The sequence below is a fragment of the Cydia amplana genome, chromosome 1, assembly GCF_948474715.1.
Source record: "Cydia amplana chromosome 1, ilCydAmpl1.1, whole genome shotgun sequence".
Taxonomy (NCBI): Eukaryota; Metazoa; Arthropoda; class Insecta; order Lepidoptera; family Tortricidae; genus Cydia; species Cydia amplana.
Window position 1 is genome coordinate 6,344,290 of NC_086069.1, and position 23,004 is coordinate 6,367,293.

Consider the following 23,004-nt stretch of genomic DNA (forward strand, 5'->3'; position numbering starts at 1 on the left):
TGATTACTGCTATGATGGATTGGTTTCTAGAAAAATTGTAAATCAATTTTGTTAAAAGGCCTGTATCCAATGTTAGAACTGATCGATAATGCGTATTCCAAAGATAAACAAATCAAAACAATCAACAAAATGCTCTTTCACTGAAACTGAAAACAAGTTCAAATTGAAAGGGCCATTAGAGCACGTGTCGTGACTAAACATGCCGTGACTTTAGTGAGGCACAATGAGAATAAATGCTGAATGAGCCGGCAGGTCAAGCGTCTGACCCACATTTGCTTTATTAAGGCGCTTTACCAACTATTATTTCGCTTAGGCCTGCGACTTGCAATGAATGCTTTTCCTTATTGCATATTCGCTTTCACTTATTAACCTTTTGCGGCTGGGAACACGCTCAAAAGAAATGCCGACAAAGAAATCCCAATGACTACGGAACCTTAAAAAAGAAAACAGTGTGCAAAATCCTATTTAATTGCATTAGCATGAAGTACCAAATTAAATCTGGGGGCACGGCAGTGCCCCCGCGAAGTCGAGCGCGAAGCAAACACTGCCGTACCATCCTTTACTGGAACCATTTCGCCGCATTTTCAGGCCCCTATTTGAGAACCTCTGGATAAGACCAGAACGCAGAAATTTTCGTCATTCAGTAAGCTATAATGACATACTTAAAATCCAAAATTTCAAGTCTGTAGGTCATTTAGTTCCGAAGTTAAGCGAAAGCAAAATTTCGCATTTATGACACTCATTCATTCACTCATGATCATCAGAATAGAATTAGTACTTCCCATAAACTCATAGAGCTGAAATTTGGTACAGAGTTAGGGTTTAATGGCCACATAAAGGGTAAACCTAAAAATATTGCAATATCAGTCACGTTTTAAAGATCTAAGAACTGCATAAGTAAGTTTGTAATCCCATATAAATATATGATATTACAAAGTTACTGTTGCAGTTCCTACAAATAGTAGGTAAAGTAAAGGTACACTACGATGTACGATGTGAGTATGAATGAAGATATGTTTAGTTATGATATGTGTATACATAGTATGGGTATGAGTACCCGAAAAGAAGGACTGCCTACAAAAAGAGATGAGATCCCATCAAAAACATTACATGTAAAAAGGTGCAAGTCTCGCAACGCTTTTACTACAAAAAAGTTTTGAGATGTAATGTGAAACCAAGTCGGTTATTTTAATCAGTGCCAGGGGGTGTTAAAACCGTATTAATAAGATATCTTTAATTTGTAAGTGGAGTCCGATTAGTACGACTTCGCATATAACAACCAACCGCTTATAGCGACGTAAGTATAGGCACTTGTTTGGTTTTAGTATGAGCTACTATGAAAGTACAACCGTTTATTACGACTCCGCTTATAACGACCGATCGCTTTTAACGACGGAAATTGACTCAAAATCCGTCCGTCGAGTCCGGTTACAACGACGAGCGACGTAGTTTTTACAAATAAGTAGTTGGTAAGATGCTTACTCCGTCCCGCGCACCTAACCCCTCCCCCTTTTGCCTATAGGTACGCAGCAAGATGAAATAGTCATGTGACTTGCAAACTAAATAAAACCCAATTCCCATTATTCAATTGAGCTTAAACTTCACATACATAATTATGTACATAAGTTGGGTACAATATTTTGGTAGGTACCTTCTAGCTGATCTGATTATAGACACAGGAGATGGCCATAGGAACTGTGTGATAAAACAACGTCAGCTGGATTAGATCCCCAAGAATTACGACTTTTTATTTTATGGGGTTCGAGTAATTTGCGGATGACGAATGAGTTTACTATGCGTACCTTGAATAGTGGCTTCTTCTAAACGTACAAGTTTCTCCATTTAAGACAAAGTATTGTAATACTAACGTAAATAAATATTTTAAAGAAAATGTGTTTTTTCTTTGATTGTCGCATAAGCATTCATAAATACAAAATTACGTAATTATTTTGATTAAAAAAATATATTAAAATTGGCAGTTCGTTTAGTGCGACGTCCGGTTAGTACGACGTAATGTCAGCGGTCCCTTGGGCGTCGTTATAACCGGACTCTACTGTACATATAATGACTTGGCAATCGCACATAATGCATAACTCGTACCGTACTCGTAAATATGTGTAATGCTCAAACTGCAATTAGCGCTAGCGTTATGTTCAATTAGAATTATTTTTAATAGGGACGATGATCCTTTTGTCATTATGCAGCCGTGCGATGGCCAAGTCATTATACGTATTACAAAGTAAAGATATCTTATTGATACGGTTTTAACACCCCCTGGCACTGATTAAAATAACCGACTTGGTTTCACATTACATCTCAAAACTTTTTTGTAGTAAAAGCGTTGCGAGACTTGCACCTTTTTACATGTAATGTTTTTGATGGGATACACCTAACAGTTTTGTTAATCCAAGTTTTTAATAACTGACGTTATCGACATTAACCCTTTGAGCGCCGTTGGCATGTATACAAGACAACGATAGAACGGTACACTGGCGCCGCTGTCTTGTATACAAGACACAAATTCAACCGCTCGGTAAATGTGAAAAAAATATCGATTGTAAAAAAAATTACACTCATTTTAATGTTTTAGGTCTTTGTTTTTATAAAAAAATGCATTTAAAGCAGCTATATACATCCATTATTTTATAATAAGGCTATCCAAGAATTTGCTCCAGTTTTCAACGTTTTTCATGTTCCTCGTCGCCGTTGCCTTGTATACAAGACAGCTAGGGATGGGAATGTTAACTCGATATGAGAATATTCAAAATAAATATCAAATCGCAAATCACGTTTTATTTAAGCATTTGAAGACTTGTTAAATGCCAATTGGTGGTAACTAGATTACGTAAAACGAGAGAGAGAGACAGGCATAACTATAGCTGAAGTTCAGGGAGCTTCTTCAGCTGTAGACAGTAGAGTCAGACAAGTAAATCTGTCCTTGTGGTCTCTATTTGCAGAACAAATGATTCATTTTGACATGATAGTGTAGTGGGTAGTGATACCCCTGCAGTGAGTCATTTTAAATTAAAGATGATTACAATTTTCACATGCATATTTTTAGTCACGCACACGTGTTCAAGTGTATAAAAATACCACACTGTTTTAAATCACACGTAGGAACAAAGGACGCGCCGCGCGCCGAACGTTTATTATGTGACGGTTTATAACCCTTAAAATTTTCTTTGTTCACTCGAACCGTAAAACACAGGAACCAAACCGAAAAAGGACAGCTGATTATTTTTTGATGGAAAGTAAAAAAACTCCTAATTGTTCGTTGATAAGGAGTTAGGATACAAAGTAAAGCTAGGTATGCTACTATTAAATTGTTTGTCAAACTATTACATTAATAAATGACTGAATAAATAGTATTGTTCTTCACTCATTGACAATTCAACCCACGTGTAATTTTCCCCAATGCAGTTCCGGTACATTTATGTTATCGACACACTATGCGCGGCTCTAACGTTACGCTTATAAAGTTTACGTACCGACGAGCGCTTACGCCGTTGACCTAGAGACTATTATTACTTAATCCGCGCGGAAACAGTCCTTGTCGGTCTGCACTGCGGCCAGTCCATGCGCGCCGTTGTCTTGTATAAATGACTTCTCGTACAGCCTAGTGCAGTGATATTACGTCATGAATCGATATTGTTTAATGGTTGTTTTTAATGATAAAGACCTTTATTTTTAACATTGTCGTGTGTAACAAATATGTTAATTTTTGGCATTTTCGAAATACATTAAAGTTGGTTAAGAACAAAGCCAAATTGAGAAGATTTTTACCATAAATTGAAAATATCGATATCACTATTTGCAATCCCTAAACTTTTTATTAGTTGTTTACTTAAAATTTACTCTGGCGTGTGAGTGAGCGTCTTTGCGGACTAGGTCTGGCGGCCAAAAGGTTAAATGTTTAAACCTACTGCAATCGTACTTATTGAAATACCACTGAGGAAAATGTGTATTTCGTGGTAATACTAGAATAGGCTAGACGAGGTTAGCCAATAAAGGCATGACACTAGCCGTGGATCCTAGCCCAATGAAAGAAAGGTTTTTCAATCATCGTCGAATAAAAGGGATTCCGGAGCTCAGGAATCTCGTTTGAAATTTTTATATAGCCTCAGGGAGACTTAGTAGACGATATTTATTTTTAAAAACGTGCTTTAACGTTTTAAATAGGCCTGCAGTTATTATAGTTCCTATGAAAACTATTAGAAGGAAAACTAGTTCTGAGCTTCTAATTCTCCGAGAATTAATATTAACTAATTTTTATGTTAATGGTTATTAATGAATGTTAATGTGTATGTTATTTAATGATAGTATCCATGTATTAATATGATAAGTATTAAACTTATTGATTAGGTAAATCAATGTAGATACTAATCCTTATATCAACACATCATAGCTGAGACGCGTTACGCATTTCCGGTGTCTGGAAGCCGACCTGCGACCGCCAAAACTTTAACCCATGACGCCTCTCTGTCAAAACTTTCTTCGTGAGGTCCCTAGATGTTTGGTGGGCACTCTAACGTGAAAAGTAAACTACAGCCCTAGTAGCACGGTCGCATTTTTATCATTTATCACCATACCTGTCACGTTCTAACAAGTATGTAAGTGCGAAAGTGACGGGCTTAGTGATAGTGGATAAAAATGGAACCGTGCTGAGCCCGCAGGATAAAACCGGCTTTCACTCACATTTGGCTTTCGTAGATGTAGGTAGCTGGGATTCGTACAGCTGCGTGTACAGAGGTGCGGATGCAGTAAAGTAGTTCGTTATAGTCGGTGAGATACCGCGCTATTAATGCTAACGAGCTAGCTTATTTGTGTTCTCTATGTTAATACAGCTAGCCGCATGGACACATTATGAATGGAACTCATTCATAAAGTTTTCCAGCTGGATGTACGTTAAGCCCTTTCTATTGAATCGCTACTCCAAGACTCCAAGAGTCGAGTCACGTCGAGTGTGGTAAAGGTTTACCTCCGTATTTCGTGCCCCTTGAGGGCACTCTCTTTGACAGCTGCTGGGCTAGCACGCTATATGCTATTACTAGCCTAGAAATAAATTAAAAATGGAAAAATTTACTGTATTGGATGGGACTTGAACCCACGACCACTAATAAATTTATTTCTAAGCTTAATTTAATACAGTTAGAAAGGCGGTTAGTCTATCTCCTCCTGTGCTAAGCGTACCGCTTAGATACGCAGCAAGCCGGGCGGCATTAGCAACGCAAGAAAAGAACATTCAGGGATCAAAGAAGGTTTACATGCACGTCTGGTTAACGCATTAACTTCAATAACTAAGAGCCTGTATGCTACATGCTATGTAATTCATTCAAGGTTCAAAGTTGAAACTACTGGGACAAGAATTTTTGAATGACGATACAAATAGGGTTTGCACGACGGATCCGAAATGTATGGGAATATCCGCGGATCCGGATCCAGATCCGGATAATTTCATACATCTTGGATCCGAATTGCAAACCCTAGATACAAACAATCGCATAATTTCATAAAATTGATATGCCAAAAACCAATAAACGACTTCCGTTATTGAATTTGACAACGGAACATGACGCCCGTTAATTATGAATGGACGCGGGCAGTATTTGCTTTCATCCACCGGGCTGGATAATGGAAGTTTAATATTTAATACAACGTTATAAATTCTACGAGCAGTGTCTACACTAGCGGAGCTGAATAACTTGTGCGCTGGTCCGTAGTCGTTTCTCCAAGTTGCACTAAACTTTTAACAATGCAAGATACCTTGTTATTTTAATCATGAGCACATAATAATTACCTGGAAATATCTTAGGTAAATCCTAGCTCTTATACATTAACTACTTGTTTCGGTATAATGCGTAGAATTTCTTATATTTATTTTATACACTTTTTCATTTAGATTCAACTAAATAGTTGAAGTCCTAATCACGACTATCCTCATTTATTTAGTTGAAATGACCATAGTAACTATACATAAAATTATGGATTTTACATAAACTGTAACTATCCAACTACGAGTATAGCGGTGCGCATTGAACTAAGCAGCAGATTTAAAACACTTATAAAAGTCCTGAAATAAGGATTACTGTTGATAAACTTTTTGTTACAGATAACCCGCTACAATGACAGCTGATATCATAAAATGGAGATGAAGAAACAAGACAAACCTGGCAGTTTATCGCCACTAAAGCCAACATTAAGGTTACCTTAATTATTTATAATTTACTTATAAAGTATTAATGCAATTTTTATAGCAATCTGGTTTCTGACCTACCTATACAAACTACTTTCAGCATGTGCTTCTACAGTACTTGTAGCATGATTCTTTTATCCGATATAATAAATTAATAGTTTTTGTCGCACTTATTTAAATGTGGGGTAAATTTATGGTATTTCGAACTTAATGCGGCCGAGCTAGCCACCAGTGACTTGAATTATATGTACAAAGAACAATTAAAAGGCAGTCAGCAATCGTGTACCAATCAAATTGTCATTTTTGTCAGCAACTTGTGTATCTATAATATATACCAGCAGGGTCGACAGCAGCGAAGAGAGGACCTCGCGCTCTGGCAGCAAAGCGGAGAAAGAGCTCAAGCTACCGCCGGAAAAGTCGCCCGACGAGGGTGGCGGCAAGAAAGAAAGACGGCTGTCAAAGGCTAGTGATAGTTCCCGAGAGACTTTTGAAAGGTAATGTGATAGTATAGTTAATCTAGTTTTCTGAAGATAAATATAATTGTGAATCTGATTCAAAGGCCCTCGGAGCTGCCGATCACTATTCTATTTTAAATATAACTAGGTGGAATCATCTGCGTATAAATATTGCCTACAATATTACGCCATACGCGTAAATAAATAGTTGAAAGTGAGAGGAATTCAATTGAGATGACTGTTCTCGTATATTCAGCGCAGAAGTGCTTAAGAGCCAACAGGAGCTAAGATTTAAATATTTTAGGTAAATATACCCGTCTCGCTAACGGAAGCGGCTCCTAAAACTAGTGCGATAAGGACAAGGCGAAAAATCCTGCGTAAAAATCTCAAAAATCGAGGTTTCGTACTCGACTGTTTCCTCCTCCAAAACTTAACCAATCGTAACCAAATTTGGAAATCTAAATGATTATGACCAGGGGTCGGACAAAAAGTGCGGATGACGTCAAACCACTTATAGGATGATTTCAAATAGTATTTTTGATTTTCATAAACAATTATCACTTATCATTTATCAACCTCTTTATTCGCCACTTGAAATGAGTAAGTACGTTTTTGACTGACACATTGTCAATCAGATGAACAATAAATTGACTTCGTTATTGTTTAGCTATTGTATCTTCACGATTATATTTAGCTAAAATTTATATTTACTAATGTATAAGAAAACGCTCTAAAATGTCATCTTTACTCGAATATTGTGGCAAGGTTCGTGAAATTTATTTTATTCACTACATCACCCTACTTACCACCTGTATTATTAATTCCATGGATTTATTTACGATTATTTTGTTACTTCATTAATACTACTTTGTTACTACATGTCACACGGAAGTTTAAATACAAACTCAAACATCATCCTGTGTGCAAGATTACGTCATTTTTACGTCATCCGCACTTTTTGTCCGACCCCTGATTATGACATTTTCTGTGTCGGACCGTTTTGCTTTTTTGACTAATTGGTGTCAGTTTTGAATAGCACGCCTCTCATTGCGGCATAGACAATTAGGCCATTTTGGCCATTTTTTAAGGCCTCTAGCGCTTTAAAAAACAAAAATATCAAAAAAAGCAAAACGGTCCGACACAGATATTGACAATATTAATCTTTGTTGAAAAAATTAAGTCAAAATGATCTGTACAGTGCACACGCTCTGCTTTCTCCCTTGCGTTATATTATCTAACTAGGTCTTAAATGAATGATGCGTGGATTTGTTTAGTGCACCCATTTCTAATTATGAAAGTTAATAAAAACTTTACGGATTTAAAACACCACACGTGTTCCAACTACTATGAAATATTTGGACTCGTATTAAATATCACTCAAATCTCTACAAAATTCCAAATAGCCTTATTTAGCGAGTCGTACTTCACGTTTGTCGAGAAATAAAAGCAAGTAAACAAGCCTTCCAGTCAGCTCAAGTGTCAGCACTCGACGCTATCCTTTCTTATTAAGCGCCGCAAACAAACGAGAGCGCTTTCAATTGCATCACGTAGAAAACGTTTCATTCCACCACTTTTCCACACCGGCCCGCTGCAACGAAAGGGGGCTTGGGCTCAATCAATTTGTGAAAAAATATGACGAAATATTCGCCCAACCACGCATGCCCACCAACCCTGTGTTACATTGGAAGATCAGTTTGAATGTGTATTTTATTGCCCGCGAATATGCTATCCAATTTATGAACTTCCCGATGTTAAAAAAATATATACTATTTTATTTTTTAAGTATAAGTACATATAGGTACCTTCCACAGGTACCTTTGCTGTGGAAGGGTAAATTATTACCTAATTTACCCAGTTCGTGACAAAACTTTAACTTTTAGTTCCTTTTCAAAATATATTACCTCCCTAGGGATATAATTCATTTTACGTAAGCAAAACTATGGTCCAAGTTTTAGAGTATAAAGAGGTGAGTTACTGCAATGTTTGTATAATAATGAAACCGGACTTCCTTTCTGTAAACCAGCCCCCATATGAAGTAAGGCCTGCTCAATAAAATTAATGTATGTTTTTCTGGTATGTCAAGATACCCGAAACTGCCGTACTATCCGAAGACGGTTATTTTTATTGTATAACTTGGAGGGTGGTAAGGCTAATTTATAAGGCAAATTAATTATCCGAGATAAATAAGAATTGTTCTTTTTGCCCGAGAACAGCACAGATAATGGCTAGCCCGTAATGGGGAGACAAGAGAACAAAGTGGCCGTCAGCGACCGGCGACTGCAATAACGGTGGCTTCCTTGCAAGTGCATGCAGACAACTAGCATTTAAAAATATAACAACCTCTTTTCAGTACTTGTATTCGTTTTTACGTGCCATGGAAAGATCCATACTTAATATAAAATTAATCCATAAAAAGAGGAGCAAAGACATAAGGCAAATAACTGGTGTAATCGACGCATTATCATTTGCGCAAAAATTAAAGTGGAAATGGTGTGGCCATACAGCACGAATGCATAAAGACAGGTGGGCAAAAATAACCACCCTATGGCGGGGCCCTTCGGGGACAAGGAATAGAGGGAAGGTAAAAGAAAAATGGCTCGACGAAATCGTGACTACAGCCGGACAAGACTGGTCACAGAAGGCAAATGACAGGAAAATCTGGCGGAATCTGGAGGAGGCCTTCGCCCGAAGAGGGGTCTCTACAAAATAACAATACTATCTTAAACTTTTTTTTTAAACATTTTTAATTTTTTATGTAATACTGTAGAGAATAAATAAAGGCTTTTTATTTTTATTTTATTTATTTTATTTTATTCGTTTTTACGACGTAAAATCTGTAACATATTGAATTATGAAAACCAAATTATGTTTTGAGTTATGAAAAACATCTGGGCATATCTATTTTATACCTCTTGTGTGGTCCAGAATATGTAGCACCGACCGAAAAGTCTTATGTTGTTGATCATTAGACTTTCCGGTCGGTGCTACATCTATTATCAAGTAGCAGTACTGAATATTCCGCTACTCGATGCTAGATATCGACACTGAAAATAATAGTCTTTTTGGTACCAAAACTTATGTATGGAGTGAGCAATCTATGTATTTTTTCTCTATGGTTAAAGTGATCTGTACCTATATTTAATTTCAATTGAGATTATAAATTAGAGTTCACAGTACAATGAAGCCTAATTGATGATCTATATAGGAATTGGTTTTACCTATTCCTTTAATTCAACTTCGCTGCACCGAAATGCTACAAAATTTACGATGCCTGATTATTACCTACTAAAAACCGACATAAAACCACAGTAATAGAGAACGCTTTTCAGAATTAATTCACTGGTTTCATCAACTGCCGCGGCCATAACTCATGTCAGTTTGGTTTGCGCTGGCAACTTCTGAAACGACCGCACACACTGCAGCTAGTTTCGCCGTCGCATTGAATTTTTATGGTAGTGTTTTGAAATTTATTAGCCCAGTTTTGGAACGACCATAAAGAAACAAAAGATTTGCAGTGCCGCTATTGCGATAGTACTTAGCAGACCTCCTATCGTTTATGATAAATTCCCCGTTTGCATGCACATTATCACTATACTTAACTATCAAACTCTAGTTTACAGGTGTAATGAAATTATAATTTTACAACAATAGAGTTTTTTTTATAAAATCCCTTACCGGATTGTACTTGTATTGTGATTGTCTATGTCCAAACATCTATTCGGTCAATTAAAGGCCAAATAGAATATTTACGTAAAATGCCTAAATGGAAACCAATTCCTATCAATTTACGTAATAACGCCTGTTAGTTAGGTATCCAATAACTCGATAATTGCAGCAACTATGCGCATGTGGAGCGTGTACGGTAATTATGCCTAGCGATCGATGTCGCCAATCCGTCATGCAGCAAGTCTGTACCATGGACCTAGAATATTACGGACGGACTGTCACCTAAGACAAACTGTGACACTGCAATGGCGGACGGTTTGAATGTGTGCGTGTAGACGAGTGTTACCATGTAACACAAATTCTCCCCTAATTGTGAAACAATTATTTTTAATATCGTCCTTGTTTTCAAATAAAAAAATTAGGACAGTTTTACGTTAGACAATAAAAAAGGTGTGTACGTATCTGATTTTATAGGTCTTGAAAATGCGCAATATTGCACAATTACTTTGTGCAATCATTATTTTCAATACCTAATGATATTTAGCATCGTAATGAAATCAGTTCGTCATGTTTTTTAATTTATACATTTAACTTGAAACATATCTGGTTTTCAACAAAAAATTATAATACATAACAAACAAACGTTAAGTATCGCTCCTTAGTATCGGGAAATTACCATACCGACCTATTTTGAAATGCACAATCAATAATTTAACCATTTACCTAAATGATCTCTTAATACATAATTATTTAATAAGAAGGGTATCAATTACCCTACTTTCGGGAAATTACCCTATTCATGTTACTGGTCACACTCCTGTTTTGCAGTTTGATAATTTGTAAACAACAAATTATCGTGATTTTACGTACTAATTGTTAAACTTAAGTATGAAAAGATATTCCGTGACTTTTTTTCTTTCGATCGGTACAATTCTAGCCGGATTTAGCTACGCATGCCGGCATATTTTATATTTTTCTTCGACATGTTTACTTCAATGACGTTTCGATTCGTCTGACGGCAAACTGGTGGATGTGGGCTGTCAATGTGTGTGTGTCACGCGTAAATACTTAGAAACTGGTGGATGTTGGAATCACAGTTGTGTTGTAAGCGAAACTCTGTCCGTAATATTATAGGTTCATGGTCTGTACTCTCAACCTCGGACATATTAAGGGGTAGGTAACTAACTAACTGTAAAAATCACACATAACTAAATCCTGCCTTCCCCAGGAATCATATTTTGCAGAGCAATTTTGCAACTCTGTAGATAGGTATTGCCATAGAGAAATATAGTATATTGCTATCCATCTCGATGATGCAAAGTGACAGTCATGAAAACTTGTGTCTATAATACCAAATGGGCTGTCAACAGTAGGTACGCGTCAAAGTTTGAAAATCAACTTTTGTTACCGGTATCCCGGTGCCTCTTATTTTTGTGACATATTCTGTGATAACTTGGGACATGAACAAGAACATTGTAAGCCTCGGTGGACACATTTTGCCGCTGGTTTGTGAAAACGGTAAATGTTCAAGAAAAATTCTGTTCACTTATTCTTTCCTTTTAGAAAACAGATAAGATTTGTAACTATGCTGAGAGATAAGTAAGAGTGACAGCGTGGACAAAGAAGCGGCTTAATTAGAAACAGAAGAAGGATGACTTGTGCAAAAAACTTTACAGGATTTATTTTAATCAAAGTGTAATCTGTAACGTTTTGTATGCTCTTACGTACAAATTGAATACATTTGCAAATCTAATTGAATTTTATCCTGTGTAGCCTGTACACAGGATAAAATTCAATTAGTAGTACACAGGAGTAGCGCGGCACTATCTTGCCCGCGAGATGGACTACCCGTCCCTCTTTAATTAATACAGTTAGAAAAAGATAGGTCGCGGGCGAGATACTTACTCGTATTGTCGCGGCCCTCGGTGTGCTAGCCGACGTGTCCGGCTGAAAACGATGGCGATACAATCGTTAGGTTAGGTATGTAAGGTTTTGTGCTCCAATAACTTGTGACGACAATGTCATGTTAGGTACTGTATGGTTAATCACCAATTCATCACTCGAGCATGCAATGCAAATATTAAATTTCCAAGATATTTCTCACCACATCAGGTAATAAACTGCCGTATTCGAACTTCAAGATTCAAAAGAGACGACACGTACCTACTAGATCCATTCTAGATACCTACGTTATAGTTTAGATTTCAACTAGTTCTCTTTTGCAGCGCAATTCGGGCAACCAATGTCACTTTTACGATAGATCGTGTTAGATATCTATTAGATGTGAATTAGATCTCTAAGTAATATCTTGTGGAAATCGTTCAAAAGTATCTCCAGAATCGCGGAAATGTCAAATTTGACAGGTTAGATCTTAAACATATCGTTATCGTATCTTGGCGATGTCTAATAGTATCTATTACAAAATCCGAATCGGGCCCTAAGGCTCTCTTTATCCTTCAAAAACTGACAAGACAGTTGTATTTTGAGTTGCTTCCTCATGTTGGCTGGTAGAATTGACTTTATAATGATGTTTTTGAATGCCAAATAATTATTAGCGTTCATTTGGATTTGATTTACTTATAATGTTTTGTAGTTAGTATTTTCTCGCTTTGGTGTGGTGAAAAATATTGTGATTCACTCGGCAGCTAAGTTTGTTTAACCCTCGTGCCTTGAAGCCCTCGCAATGCTAAAGATTCCACTTTTCGACCCACTTGCTCGTGGTTAAAACACGAAGGGAAGCAACAACTTTCTCCCCTTGTAAAACAAATAACTAATATACATATATTATGCTGTTAGCAGCGTCAGCGAATTACAGGACGCCAGGGGCGCGTTACCGCGATCTCAGGTCGCGTTATGGGGTCCTGTCGACATGTTTACGGACTTGACCCCTCGTACTGACCCATAGAAAGTGAGGCTTAATCAGGCAAAGTGCAGGTATTAAATAGGCAATGAATGGGCCCACCCGGTACGAACATATTTTTTTTAAATCCTTTTCCTTGTATTTCTTTATTAAGAATACTTAAATTAAATTACCGTACAGTATTCCATTATGTTAATTGGTATCATTTCTACAAGCAATATAAATAAAAATCGGCAAAAGTACGATAAGATACGAGTACGTAAATGAAAAATCTTGGTTAGGTCACATGATTTTAGCCCTAAGGCCCTTTATTTCTACGATTTTATTACAGACCGCGAGTGACAAACCTTGCCCAGTCGAGTAAAACTCTGAGAACATTTCCTTTTTACAAGGAAAAGCAACTAGGAAACAAATATTTATCTTCAAAAATACTTTCCAAAACAATCCTTTTAGGTGAAGAGGGAGAATAAAATATGTGATTTTGTAAATGGAAGACGTAATGTAATATTTGCCGATGAATAACTCAGACGCAATTTTGTTTATACAAGGTGTTATTTCCTTCAGGCTCCAGTCAACCCAGAAATGAGCTAGGGCTTGAAAAACACTCTGAACTCGTATTTTCTTCTCTGCGAGCTAGGTTAGCTGAAATAGATATAAGCTAAAAAGGATAGGTACAATCATTTTTAAATGGTTTAGTTTTAATATTATTCAAGAGTTCTCCAGCAGAACCCAAGAACTCCTGTATATGGTCGTCTCTCTTGAAACCAATATACAAATGAGTAATAAAACCTAAGAATTAACTAAGTAAGTTCAACCGTCCTATTCATGGCCAAGGTATATAAGATCCTCGAAACATTAATTAGCCCGTGTTAAACCGTCTACCAGCGAAGTTAAAAGTTAGTTCGGTCGGGACCAGTCCGGTTGGAGTTGAACGTGTGCGTGGTTGTAACTATTAACTATACCTAAAGCATTTATACAGTGTGTAAACAAATCCAATACGGGCAATAAATTAAACACGGATAAATTTTAAACCAGATGTACCTATAATTTATCCATGGAATCATTCATTTAAGAAGTTTTTTATGTTACACTTAATTCATAGAATATAATATAAATAATTTATTCTTGAGCACGAACACAAAATAAGAAATTATACAAGACTGTAATTTACATGATTTTTTAAATAACCCGACATTTTGAAGTAAGTATTCCAACAACAGTTTTGAATGATTCACAGTTAGTTTCACTAGACTTACCCGTGAACAAAGATGCATGTAACTGCATCGAAATATCGAGAGCTCGAAGACAATACTAAAGGTAATCACGGTTCATATCCCAGTCTATATGTATAAGTCTAGTGAAGAATTCCAACTCGAAATGGTTTACATTTTTTTTAATTTGAGCGATATCTCATTTTAAAATATGTACCTAAATAATATGTTATTGAATCAACAAATAAGTAATTATTATTATAAATCTACACTCAGCTGCATTGCCAACTGCAACTGAAATGAAACAATGCGTTAGACAGTTAAGCAATTGATATACCTACATTAAACCGATTCGAGCTATTTAGGTCAGGTCAAACCACCACCATTGCCTTTCGTCCAAAATATATTTGGAAACATTTCGGACTAATCAAGACTGAGGTTAGGGACAACTCTCAACAGTCGGTGCCATTTGTCACATCCCACTTTGGTTGTCGTTTTGTTGAAGGAAGTTAGAAATCAGATAATTTGATTATTCTCGTCTTTCTCTGTTTAATGACACGTTTGTATCTGTAACAAAATGTATTTTATCTTTTTATACCAAAGTACATAATATGTATACGTATTTACTATTAGTAGACATTAAAAGTGAAATAATTAAATATGTTTCCTCTCCGCCCTGTTCACTAACAGATTACATTACATTCTTGTAAAGTACGAGTATAACCGATATAGGCAATACGAGAATAAAATTTCTTCCGTTAGGTACTTGACTCGTTGTGAACAACATTTTTAACCTACTTGTTATGTAGGTACCTATATATATGTCACCGTAAAATTGTAAACACTCGTCATATTATAATCTCGCTAATTACATTATAAACTGACGGTAGGGAGATTATAATCTAACCCTTTTTTTTTTTACATGGGGAATGCTTCTACGCATACCGCCGGGCCGGGGAGAAACCCGGACGGTTATGTGGGACTCAGGGCTGTAAAGAGGCCCCACTACCCACTAAACCCCATGGTGTCCTCTCGCCGCTATGGTTACGGGGAAGCTCGCGCAATGCGTCCGCGACCCCGCAGCGGCTATCCTGACTAGATCCATACCCATGTTTTTTTTTATATCCGTCCCAGCGGAAGCGCTTCCGGGACACAAGGTCGCGCTTACCATCTCGGGAGCCAGCGTCATGGGCGGGGACGCCCCCATGTCCGCCGCCCGCTGGCTCTCATCAGGGCGGCAGGTTCCGCTCATGAGCGGCACGCCTGCGGCCTATGCGGCGGCGGCGCATTGGGTCAGCCTCGGCCCGGACTTCCCGTTCGCGCTCGGCCGCCTCCTTGTCTCCCATGACGTGCTCGTAGAACGTGAGCACAGTCTCCCACGCACTTTCGCTGCCCAGCATGGCCTGAACTACGGCTGGCAGCGAAAGGTCTTGCCCTACCTGGGCGACCAACTCCTCCCGTTCCTCGCCGAAAACTGGGCACTCAGCTAATGTGTGTTGGGCCGAGTCTACGCCGGCTCCGCATTGGTGACACTCCGGTGTCGGTTCCCGCTGGGCAACCTTGTGCAGGTACCTGCCGAAACAGCCATGCCCCGACAGTACCTGCGTTAGTCTGAAAGTAAGGACACCGGAGCATCTTTCAACCCAGTCACGAAGGACTGTGGGCGTACGGGCTCTATAGTGCGGGAGCCAGCCCTCGGCCGTTCTAGCCGCTGCACCCACATCTCCGTCGCGTCTTCTAGCAGCTCGGTGCGCCGCTTCGCCACCTCCTGAGGTGCTTTCGGGTCACCCCGGGCTCGCGCCTCCCCGCGCCACTGGTACAGCGCCGCGAATTATAATCTAACCTAACCTAACCTACGTTAGATTATAAACTAACGGGTTCACAATCTTACGGTGTCATATACATCCTACAGATTCACTTACCCTAGAGCGCTACAATAATGTAGTAGGAATATTTATATTTAGCAAACTGAAGAATGTCGATATACCGCCAGTTTCCGATATCGTGCTCAACCAAACGCAACTTTAAATTGTTCAATTTAAACTTTCAAACTGCTACTTCACGTCGGTAATGGATCGAAACGAATACCGTTCTATAAACATTTTTGGTTCCATTTCAAATACCACAATGCTCTTTCTGAGATTTTAGATTTTTTATTGTTCACAGACAAGATTCTAAACAGTCGTCGATTACTAGTCCAAAAGTCTCTCGGAAGTACTTTACCAATTGGAAACAAGCGTGCGACAAGACAAAAGACAAAACAAAAGAGTTGCTGAAGCGTTGGAGGACGCTGCCCGAAACTGAGGTGCCGGAGAACCAGATGCAGGCTGCGGCCAACCATGACCACGAGGGGGAGGAACACCGCGGCTGGAGCGTGCATGTGTGGAGTACGTATATTTTTTCTATACCTATCGAAATCTCATGTATAAGGGTCATGAGACCGAGACTATATCAAACATTCCATAGGTTACATTCATTCTGAGCAGGCGAGCAGGGTGCCTAGCCAAGGTGACAATGGCTTGCGCTACGACAACGAAACGCTTTGTGTATCTCTATCACTCTTTCATATTAGTACGATAGTGGCAGTTCCGTTTTTAAGAAAGAGAAATTAATAACTCAACACATATACGTAGGTAAGGACGTACCTACACACATTCACATTGACTACCAACCAATAGAATTAAAGTATTTCGAAAGGTTTAACATTAAAAGGAAATCGAATTACAAACTTGTGTTAAATTTGCTTAAATAACGTACAAATCACACCTAAAACAATCAAAACCACTCCAAGTAACAACACCAGATGCTTCAAGTAATAAATCTCCCAGCCAAAACTAATAATCGAAGACGAATGTTTCCATTTACTGTATACTTAGGTCCGAGGCGAATCCGTCAGTCTCTTGTGTAGTAAATTGCACTCAAATTGGGTCTTCTATAGTGTTTCCTTTGTTTTCTGACATCTCATTATAACAAAATGGGGCAGCCTGAATTGGAAGCTAGCAAAAGGTCACATCGAATGAACTAAAATATCTTCGGGGCATTGCTATTAATTCCCAGTAGAGTGGTGGGGTTTTAGATTATAATAACTTTAATCGGTAACAAAAAATTCAAATAGTCTATAAACATTCATTTATTTTTCTAAGTCGGCTTTCAAAGTGAAAAACTTAAAGGTACCATTTGAGTTTGTGATCAATTCAGCCCAGGTCTAGTTTGCCCAAACTAGATTGTCTAGGCTAGTTCAAATCCTAAGGTCCTAAAGCACCTGGGTTAAACGAATTTAGTTCTAATCTAATTAAAAAGATAGTCGATATATTTCCAATCTGAAATTTTTAAATTCAGCATTCCTTAATTTACATAACAAAATTATTGTGGCATTTCCCTAGTACCGCGGAATTTCGTAACAGGAATTATGTATGTAACAATGTTCCAGTCAATTGTTTCTAACGTGCGGAGTAAGCACCTAGGATCAACTTTTTGTTATTAGTATTGTTACGGCCGCAAAGGAAACGATACCTAAGCATAAAATAATTTTAGAATATAATGTTCAAAGTTATATATGGGACTCATTTACATTTTCCTACAAAAGCTTGTAACATTGACACCCGACAAACTCATTTAATATCGTCACATAAAGGTCCCTCGCGCAACAGGATAACTTAGGACACATTTATTCTTCCTTAACATTTTGGGATCATTGTTGTCATATTTACAACAAAAGCAAAAGTTGGAGAAAATATAATACGCCGCCGCAGGAAACTTTACCATTTTTGATTCGCAATTTTCTTTGTATTGCTATTCACATCTTTCGTTGCCCCATATTTCAAGGCATCAAATCAACGGCGTAACTTGTTCGGAGACCTCGCTTACTCATTCAAAACTTTGTGGGGAAAAATATAATAATAATTCCGTGAAAGTTTCGTGTGGAAATTACTTTCGTGAATTGCGAAGTAATTCAGGTGCTCGTAAAGACAACACAAGGGAAGCCTGCTGTTATATTGTTCAATAACTAATGCACGGACTTCGGGACTGAACTCTTTTATTGGTCTAATATTTTTTCAGCTATTAAGAGCTTATTTATTTATGGGGACAACTAACCCATTTAGTCTCATATACCTTATGATCATCATATCAGTCAAAGACATCTACTGCTGCTGTTTATCGTAGACCTCTCCCGAGGAGATCCACAACTGTTCTAACGGCTCCCTGCTGCCTTGACCAGATCAACACCAAGCTGGACTGCGCACATTTAATTATCATTAACCTAAACATGGTCTGGATAAAGAATTAAAAACACCTAGCCTGACCCACCTCACAGGCTTGCAATACTAAAGATTAAAATAAACTAATTGGTAAATACTTCGTAATTTGTAAGTTTTAATTATAGGTACAATTTAATATACAAATGTATATTAAATTATCGGTGTCGTTCATCATACAATTCAATCAGCTTGGTTTAAGTTAAGGTATAATTAATATTGAAATCTAAATTACCGAAGCGTGCTTTCGCATCGCAGATTTAATATTTAATTCCAAGTTTATTAGCATATGTGTGCAATTGAATTGCCGAATACTCATGCATAAATGAGTATTCTAAAGCAAAACGGACCATTCTACTCTGTATTCGCTGCCATTTTCAACACAGCTTCTATTTGCGAAGTGTGTCATTGGAATGAGATCGGTTTCGGAGTTAGTAGTTTGCTTTTTAGTAGTAAATAACCTAAATGATATTCATGCACACGCATAATTATTGAGCTTTTCAGAAAAAGCAACCGACGACAAGGTTTTAGGCCCCGTCGTTATTAAGCTAATAGTACCTAACTAGTAGTTCGCCCCGAACTGAGAACTCGCGGTTAACCAAAAATTATATAGCGATTGACTTTGTTGCACCTACTTAGGTACTCGTATAGTGCGACATAAAATAATAGAAAATAAATGAGGGCGCCACTTTCTACATACCTGTCACATTTTTGACGTAAAATGCTTACACATGACAACAATTTAGTATGGACATTTTTGAGTTCCATTTTATTTAATTTCTACTATTTTATGTCGCTCTATAGGCGGCAATGGATCAAAGTCGAATGTAAGAACTTCGCTTCGCTTCGCTCGCTCGTTCGATAACGCTCACGAACAACGACTCCTTGGGACGATAAATATTGGTTGTGACACTTGTGACTATTTAATGTATTACAATATAATAATGTAAACCAATATTACATACAGTGATTTTAAGGTAATTATCGAACGAGCGAGCGAAGCGAAGCGAAGTTCTTACATTCGACTTTGAATACGCGGCTGGCTAGCGGCACGTCTCGGCATTTCGATGTTTTTAAGCTGAACTGTCAGAAGATAGTTTGATACTCAATAACTTAAGTAAATTTGTTCTAATTTAAATTAAATTGGGTAAACGTGTAGTCGAGGGCATTATATTTTAGTCATTAAATTATGAGCAGGCCCGATCAAGAGGTTATTGAGCTAGAAGAGCTTAGAAGGCCAAAAAGCTGTTTGTGAGGGGTCTTGCTATTCTGGTAAATTTTTTGCAAGAAACATGGTCGAGTTTAGTATCAAATGAAAGTGCTCGACTTACACTTTTATAATATCGTTTTTAAATTTACCATTTTGAAATAATTAGCAAGATAAAAATAAAATAGAATAAACATAATATATGTATGTGACATTTGACAAGAAATATTTCGGCTTAGCACAGATACAGTTTATTTTAATCTCTATGGTGGTGACTTAAATCCAGGGGAGGGACAACCATATACGAAGCCCTTTATTCGAAAAAATAGCGCCATCTATATTACTTAACGCTAAACTTGTAAATGGCGCTTCAAAATTGATGCAAAAAAGCAAATCTTGTCAGTAGAAAAAGGCGCGAAACTCAAATTTTCTATGAGACCATATCCCTTCGCGCCTACATTTTTTCTACTGACAAGATCTGCTTGGCCAACTATATATACATATTAATCTTTGCTTAAATCAATCAGTTAAAGGCTCCACAGACCTTGCAATAAATCCACGCGATCTTTGATCCATTGCCGCCTATAGAGCGACATAAAATAGTAGAAATTAAATAAAATGGAACTCAAAAATGTCCACTCCATACTAAATTGTTGTCATGTGTAAGCATTTTACGTCAAAAATGTGACAGGTACGTAGAAAGTGGCGCCCTCATTTATTTTCTATTATTTTATGTCGCACTATACGAGTACCTAAGTAGGTGCAACAAAGTCAATCGCTATATAATTTTTGGTTAACCGCGAGTTCTCAGTTCGGGGCGAACTACTAGTTTATTTATTTGTTAAATTTACGCTGTTTTGAATGACAAGATTAATCATAATTTAGTGATTACTTAAATGTTGTGCCATTCGGTTAAATGAAATGGTTTGTCTAATAATTATTTAGACACTCTGAATGATTAATGATTAATAATTAATGATTAATAATGATTGATAATTAATGATTTACTAGGTAGACATTTACCGTGCATCAGAGAATACAGACTACTCATGATTTATAATTAATGATTAATGACGAAGTCCATGGTGTTTTAGTAAACTAGTGTTTATTTTAATAAAAAAAATACTGTTTAAAATATATACAGTTTACAATACATGTACAGAAACATAAACAAATACAATTGTATAGAGGTACCAACAGGCGGTCTTCTCTCTTAACGACGGCTTGTAGGTACTTTAGTAAACATTAAACTTTACTAGGCAATAAGTACTAGTCAAGTTTTGGACGCATTCAACTCATGTTTCCAGTATTTGGTTCAAAATTTCCGCGTTACAACATGAGAGACTGCTAGGGATTGCAGAACCGGTACTGTTTAAAAGAACCGGGATTTTCGGTACCGGGCAAAAATGGAACCGGGATTTCCCGGTATTTTCGGTACTTTCGGGAATGCCTTCAAAAATCAGTTTTCACATCAATTTTCAGTAAAAAAAAAGCGTAAAACGACCACGAATCTTTCTTAAAACAATAAAAAAGTAGCACAGTGAAGGTACACACTTTTTTTGTACCATAATATGTGTCTTTAAGTCACACAATCATTAATATAATTTGTTTTTTTTTCCTAAACCACATGATATTTTTACTATCTTTGTTGATTGGCAAAAACTGAATTGTGGCTCAGTAATATCATATTTTTTTTTCAATATGTAAGACGCTAGACGTTTTGTGAAAAAGGATAAAAAAAAATTGATAATTTTTGCATGTGTTCAAAATGGGCTGTGGACCTTCAAACATATAATAACAGAATTATCAATACGACAAATCAAGAAATTATTCAGCCAGAATTATTAATTCATTTAAAATATCATTATCATATGTGAGTTTCTTATACCGTGTTTGAATTTGAATTAAAAGTAGTATTTTATTAATTACAAAATTGTCTCTATTTTTTGATGTATGGGTTAATTTAAACACATATTATTATAAAATATGTAAGCAGAGTATATTCAGCACAAGAGTAAAAACAAGAACAAGAATAGAAAGATAACAAGCACGTCAATCACATTTAGATATGTCATATGCCGTCGGCCAGGATCCTGTGCCCAGGCGAGTGCAGTCCGGTCCGGCCAGAGCGGCCGGTCGGCAGAACAATAGGATAAGGAAAAATGTTATTTATTTAGCGCTCAGTGCAGTGGTGTCGGTTGTTGTAATTTAAATGATAGATTAAGTTGAGCATGTTATGAATGTAAGTAGTTTCTTAAGTTAAAAGATATGATATTCTATTGTTGTATAAAATCTACCGCGGATGGAGTATCGAGACTAACCTTACTGGTTTACCGATACTTTTGTAATTAAGATTAGATATTGTGTTGTAATTACCTGAATAAATAATAATAAAAAATACAATAAGCAGGTTACTATTCTACAGATATGAAACCTCTAACACGCCCTCTTAATCTTGGACGACTTCCATCAAGTCATGAACAAAAGACTCGTGTTTACAATATGGCAATGCCTTCGTAAGTATATCTGCAGTCATCTGCTCAGTAGGCATATAAGACAACTCTATGACGTTATTCTCAATAGTCTCACGAATATAGTGATATCTAACGTCCACATGTTTAGATCGTTTGTGGAAAACTGGATTAGTAGCCAGCTTAGCAGCAGACTGGTTATCACTATACAAAGTAACAGTATTACTACGACCTGTCAACTCAGCAAGAATCGCACGGACGTATACCGCCTCTTTAGCAGCTTCAGACAAAGCTACATACTCCGCCTCGGTAGACGACTGTGAGATACAAGATTGCTTGTAACAACCCCAGGAAATGACATTCTTACCTAGCTTAAATAAATACCCCGTGTATGATTTACGATCTGCCCCGTTAGCCCAATCAGCGTCAGTAAATCCGAAAACACGAAATTTATCATTAACATCATTTTTCCTGTACACAAGACCTAAATTCATTGTACCTTTCAAATAACGTAATACACGTTTGGCCGCAGCAAAATGTTCAGCTGTGAAACGATTATTAAACTGACTAAGAAAACTGGCAGCAAATGAAATGTCAGGTCTAGTAGTCACAGACAAGTACATCAGGCAACCTATTAACTCCTGATATGGTAGATTACTATCGTGAGTAACACTATCAGAAAACT

At 37.3% G+C, this 23,004-nt stretch overlaps 1 protein-coding gene across 2 annotated transcripts in view; it reads left to right on the top strand.

The window, feature by feature from the left end:
• Nucleotides 1-23,004, top strand: part of LOC134662423 (uncharacterized) — a 107,602-nt gene that overhangs the window by 53,757 nt on the left and 30,841 nt on the right. For both annotated transcript variants that reach the window (XM_063518643.1, XM_063518651.1), the window contains 3 exons: nucleotides 6,110-6,201; nucleotides 6,535-6,687; nucleotides 16,552-16,772. In XM_063518643.1, coding sequence (XP_063374713.1) covers nucleotides 6,143-6,201; nucleotides 6,535-6,687; nucleotides 16,552-16,772 — 433 coding nt within the window. In that variant the 5' untranslated portion in view covers nucleotides 6,110-6,142. The remainder of the gene's footprint in view (nucleotides 1-6,109; nucleotides 6,202-6,534; nucleotides 6,688-16,551; nucleotides 16,773-23,004) is intronic.